Source organism: Apaloderma vittatum, unplaced genomic scaffold (assembly GCF_000703405.1).
Source record: "Apaloderma vittatum isolate BGI_N311 unplaced genomic scaffold, ASM70340v1 scaffold16276, whole genome shotgun sequence".
Lineage (NCBI taxonomy): Eukaryota > Metazoa > Chordata > Aves > Trogoniformes > Trogonidae > Apaloderma > Apaloderma vittatum.
Window position 1 is genome coordinate 238 of NW_009723571.1, and position 5,835 is coordinate 6,072.

At 51.1% G+C, this 5,835-nt stretch overlaps 1 protein-coding gene across 1 annotated transcript in view; it reads right to left on the reverse strand.

Moving 5' to 3' along the window:
* Positions 1–788: 788 nt before the first annotated feature.
* PHACTR4 (phosphatase and actin regulator 4) overlaps positions 789–5,835 on the reverse strand; it is a 20,562-nt gene continuing 15,515 nt past the window's right edge. Inside the window, 8 exon segments of the mRNA XM_009872177.1 lie at positions 789–1,276; positions 1,531–1,607; positions 1,732–1,869; positions 2,657–2,718; positions 3,598–3,653; positions 4,269–4,416; positions 4,865–5,088; positions 5,704–5,835. The exon segment at positions 5,704–5,835 is cut by the window's right edge and continues 26 nt beyond it. Of these exon segments, the coding sequence (XP_009870479.1) occupies positions 1,261–1,276; positions 1,531–1,607; positions 1,732–1,869; positions 2,657–2,718; positions 3,598–3,653; positions 4,269–4,416; positions 4,865–5,088; positions 5,704–5,835 (853 nt within the window). The 3' untranslated portion in view covers positions 789–1,260.

A 5,835-nucleotide genomic window follows, 5' to 3' on the forward strand; every position in this document is an offset into this window, starting at 1 on the left:
GGGGGCCGGCGGCAGAGCCAGGGACCCCCCCGAGCGACGAGGAGCAAAGCAAATCCTCTCCTTCCCACTCCCTCCTCGTCTGGCAACGCTCCCTTCTTCACCTCAAGTGGCAATCTCACACGTGGGTTAGTTTTGTGCATGACGCAGCAGGAGCCAATACCCAATTTTTAAAAAAAAATTAGGAAGAACCAATGTGAGATCATTCTCAGAAGAGAAAGAATATCTTAAGGTCACTTTTCAAACCTCTTCTTCCCCTCTCTTCTACCCACACAGTGAAAACTATCAAGTTTCCAGTAGGTTTAGCTGTAAAAAAATGAGAAAAGGCAAGTTTCACCCTGATTTGGGAGAGTTAAAAACATCTCGGCGGAAGCCACAATAAAAAGAATTGACTACTCTCACAGCTTCCCCAAATTAAAAAGTTTTTAAAAGGCAACAGTCATTTTTTTCCTGGTTCCGTAATTTGTTAAACAAGCCGAGATACCTTAAGATCTGTTAACATCACAGCCAAGTGTGAGAGAGCAGGGAGGGAATGTTTTATACATTTGTGGGCTTTGTTTTCTCTTTTTTATACAAAAAGATGCAGCATATGTTAATATCTATACAGATTCCCTTCCAGGACAACAAACCGTTGGTCAGTAGTGATTCAGGACACCAAGGACATGACAGAGACACAAGCAAAAAACCCCAAAAAATGACGCGTCACATGTCAGCTGTCTGCCAGGTCAGCGTCTGCGCAGGGTTCTCTGTACACGACTAATATACACACACGTGCTTCTAGCACATCCACTCTCCATTCCTCAGCTTTCCAACATTAGAGCTGCCTTTTTTGTGTGTGTTTTTCTGCCCCTCCTTTCTCTTGGTAAGGAGGAGAAAACGAAGGAGTTGCATATCCCCGGAAAGGAGGATGTACAGCTGAGAGCTGGGTCTGTCCGGGCGGAGAAAGGGAAGCTGGGGAGGGCACCCAGCGTTCCCACGTGCACGTTCTCCCGGCGGGGATGCCGGCGCCGAAGCAGAGGCATATTGCTGAGCCGCGCGAGGTAATAGCGTTCAGTTCCAGCCTGATGGCACTCGAGACGTGTCTGTTCCAGTGAAATGCTACATTCAGACAGGATTTCCCCTTCCTCGGCCGAAAGCCCTTTTCTGGATATGGTTTGAAGGCAAATCTTGGAAGAGCCGAGGTTCCACCCTCGCTGTATTGCCTAGGAGAGGGACGCAGAGAACTTCCAGTCCTCTCGGGTCTCTTGCTCCCTTCTTGGAAGATTACGGTCGATGGTACCTAAAAGCCAAGTGAAAAATCCAAGTGTCATTCTTGGAACTCACATTGAGCGTCCGTCCAACATCGAAGCTCCTGTTTAAGAACTCACTTCATTTCTGCTACTCCTCCAGTCATTCACCACCACCCAAGTAGAAAGGGACGTTAAATCTCCAACTGCTGAAGAGCTTATTTTTCTAAGGTTTTGACGTTTTGCCTCTCAGCACTACCCCTTGCAGCACTGCTCTCCCAACAAGACTTAAGGAACACGTTCTCACCTCGTGAACTGCTTGCTGTCCTCGTGGACTTCCATTTCACAGCTCTTAAACTCATTCAGCTCCTTCCGGATGGCAGCCTGCACAAAGAGGGAGAGATCTTTCTCTATCTCCTGCTACTATATATATATATATTCCCCCTGCTCCCACCTCGAGGAGCTCAGACATGGCAAAAAGGTGCCGTACATCCAACACCCCTGTTACCTTGTCAGCTGGTGTTAGCTTTGTCCATGGCTTATCCGCTCGCCGGTCGTAGTCTTGAGCATCTGTTACTTCCACATATTCGTTAAACCTCAGGATCTTCCTGGCCTGCAGCTCTGCCACCGTAGGCCTTTGGCTAAGCTGCACACCAACGAGAACAAAGGAAGTTAGTTTGCGCCTTGCCCGCCAAGCCGTTCAGGACTAAACATCTCAAGCAACGCTAAAACCAGCTCCCGAACCACAGACACTTCGAGGTCCTGCTCACAACCTGCAAGGGAACGGGCTGCCCCTCTCACTGGCAGCGTAACCTCATCCAGGCTAAGGCGGAACCAAGGCCACATTGCCAAGGAGAAGGGAGACGGTGTGGTTGAGAAACAGCCACTACAAGGCACCCCTAAACCACGTAAAAAATCTCACTCCCTGCTTCAGCAACGGCAACACTCGCATTTTATCCCCGCACACCCTCGGGAAGTTTTTTCCCAGCCACGAGTAACAACCACAGGTAACTCGGATGTAATAGCTAAAAAGTAGCTGTTGCTCTGCTCAGCTTCTCCCACGATGCCATGACTTTAGAAATGGATTTTGGGGAGCCTGGCGTGAAAGTCGCGGCCGCTGAAGTACTATGTTAAAACAGCCAGGCCAGCACGAGCAAACCTTTCAAGGGCCAGGTGCCAAATTCAGTTCTCATCTAGCTCGTTACGCTCGATGCCAGCTCAGATCTGTCACCGACAGCCGTGGCTGCAGTGCCAACAGCTCACCGTGGGTGACGGTCCCCGTTCCAAAGTCACCGCAGTCGGAGGGCACAGGGGACACTTACACAACAGCCCCGTGACTTCACCCACAGCGAGGTGCCTCCGATGCGCTCAGAGCCGCCACCCGCCCCGACAGCTCTGCCAGATGGCAGTTACGGCGCGGAGGCCAGCACTACCTTTCTGGTGAGCCTGCGTTTGATCTCTCGCTTCTCAGCTTGACGGTCAGCTTCATTTTTCGCTGCCAAGGGGGGGAAAAAATAAGAAATAAAATTTCCTTTAAGCATCACAGGCTTTGAAAAGCGCTTTCTGGACTTGAACAAAGGAAAGTATCAAGCCGCATCAGATTTTCTACGTATCTGAAAGCTCGTGGTGGCGTGTCTGCACTCATTACAGGCTGAGAACGCAGTCCAACGCGACACCCTCGCTCGCCAATCACCCCTCGCCCCAACTGACAGTGGCAATATGGGCCCTGACACAGCACGAGTGAGTCATTCCCTCCAGCCCTGGGTATGTTAAGGATTAATGGCCATATTGTCAAAATAGATCCAAAGCCACTTGGCGGGTTGTGCCTCCCCGAAGCTATTATACTGATAGTTTAAAGAGAATAACAGCACAGATAAATATTTTAAATGGAAACTTCCTGAACTGACGTTTCCCTTTCCTCGAGATGTTTATTTAAAACTTTTACAGAGCAAGGTATGGCCAAGAGAAACACTATGGCCTGAGCACTGAACTGCTGGGTTTTGGATCGTGCAAATACAATGCTCTAATGTCTGGACCACAAATAAAAGTCCAGCCCAAACAAAAACACCTTAAACGGCCGTTGCTGTGTAACATCACAGCCTTAACCAGATCACATACTTTTTTCCCTGAAGTGCCAGGCAGCCTTTCTATAACGTGCTGCTTGAGCTGTATCGCTTGTTAGCGCTGCTTAGGCCTGATTTTATCCAGAGCTGGTTTCTGATGCTAATGAAGTATTGGGAAAACCACCTCAACTGCTTTCCTATAGCGATAACAGCAAAGCACAGTCCTCCATCACTACATTTCAAGCAGGTACACCTGGACTAAGGTGTGAAAGGCAAACTGATTTTATTACCCCTAGAGAAGCATTACTTACGTTGAAGTATGTTCCTCTGCTCCAGTTCTTCCGCTGTCGGTCTCTGACTCAGTCGCCTAAAGAAACGTGTGACGAGTACGTAATGTTTTATCTGGTTATTCATCAGGAGGGGATGAAGAATACAACTGCTTGGTTTTGGTGCACGTGAAAGCTTTCTCGACCCCACTCACACACCAGTGGAGACCACTGCTGCCCGGTGTGGCAGTCTGCTCTGCTCAAACACGCTCGGCACACGTTAGGAAAGTGCTACGGCCTGTCAAAAAGCTCAGAAGCAAATCTGCAGGGAGCTCAAGCAGACAGCAAGAGCCTGGACTGTCAGCAGCCCCAGCTTAATCCACCACCTAATGCGTCAGCACTCGGCCTGCACCTGAGCACATCTTCACACGCCATCCGTGTTTTACAGCAGTAAAATTTCTGTAGTCCTCGAGGTTTTTCCCTCCCAAACCGTTTAAGCCCTGGAAATAAGGAGCTGTCAGGGAATACTGCTCAGCTCCAGGGAGAACTTCCAACTTTTATAACCGAGGAGGAAAAGCAACGCTTAACTTCCCACCCCTGACCCAACCACGCATCGTATTCCAGCCCAGGCTGCTTAGACAAGGCTTTGTCCAATCTCACCCCTCACGCGCTGTGCCGACAGCTCCAACGTTAACACCCTCCTCCATTCGTCGTACCTGATCAGCGTTGTCCCAATTTGCTGCCGGATTTCGTTCCACTCCTCCTTGTTCCGAGGGAAGACACCCTTGTCCTCCTGCGGCAGAGCTGCGTTCCCCAGCTTTATGGCTAGCGTGTCTTTCCTCTTCACTTTGTTAGCCAGCGTGCCTGCGGGGAGGAAGAGCAAGGGGATGAGAGTGAAGAGCGCAGTGCCTGGGCACAGCGATTCGAGCCGCGCGCCCCTGGCCGTCGTGCTCTCCCCCGAGGTCTGCTTTCCAAGCTCTGCGCTACAGCTCCCGAGCAGCCGCCAGCATTTCTGCGAGATGCCCACAGGCTCACCTCGTGCCATCCCACCTGAAGGGGTGGGACAGCACAAGCTGTCGCAGGAGCCATCTGCAACTGGAGGGGGTGCATCTCAGCAGATGAGCACACAGGTTTGGCTGCAGAGCCTTTGAAAAAGTCAGCGAGAGGACGTGGCACATCACGAAACCAAGACCCAGCTGCTTTGAAGCGCTGTGTGAACTAGCTCTTTGATTCCAGATCTCGATACAGCCAGGCACGAGTTCAATAGAGGAAAAAAAAAAAAAAAAAGCCAGCTGCAATGTCAAAGCCTTACTGTTATGGCTTTCATCTTCTTCTTCATCCTCATCATCTTTGTACAGGATGGGCCCCTCCGAGTCAGAGTCGCTCATCCCTTCGTCTCCTTCCTGCTCCTCTGGCAGGACCTGGGGTACCAGTTTTGGGATGACTGTGACAGATGGCACATCTCCAATATACACACGAGGGCCCGAATTCTGCTCCTCTTCCTGGTCATCTTCTTCCTCTTCCTCATCGTCTGGACTAACGAGAAGCACGCTGTTACATCTCTTAACACACACCACCCCTGCAATCAACACCTCATTAGTTCTGCTCAGCCTGTAGAACGCAGGTCTGTGAGTAACCAGGGAATCAGAGATGCAAGAGCAGCCCCACAATCCTGCACCGTCCCCTCTCTCCGAAGCACGGGGAGCTCTGGAAATGCCAACACCCCTCCCAACTTTGGGGCTTGCAGGTTCAGCTCTGTTATAATACACGACAGCCCCTTCCCCACTTCTGTTTTGCAAAATGAAAGGCTAACGGATGAAATCCACGACCTTGTTTTCTCTTGGTGCAATTAAAGACAGGCCTGGATTCTTGCCATCAGCCTGTGTTTGTAGTCTGGAACCCATTTCCCTTCGTGAGCAATAAAATCCCCAAACCAGGGTTAATTTCACGGGAAAGACGCAGCAGCCCCCTAAGAGGCTGAAACACCGATTCAGCCAACAGGCAAAATAGTTTCGAGGCTGTTGCGAAAAACAGCAAAGAAACCAGCCCTGCCCACAGCCCTCCTCACCGTCACGGCCTCGAACGGCGCCGGCGGGTCAGAGCCCAGCGTGACCCACAGCCCACCGCCCGCCTTCACAGGAGGGCACTCACACTTTCAGCATCTCGATGGTGACGGGCAGGGACCTCGTCCTGCCCAGGGTGCCGTTGTCTTCTCCAAAGCCATCGTTCTCGAAGAGCAGCGAGTGAGCCCTGTGCGAGCCCTCGGCAGGCGGCGGGACGGGC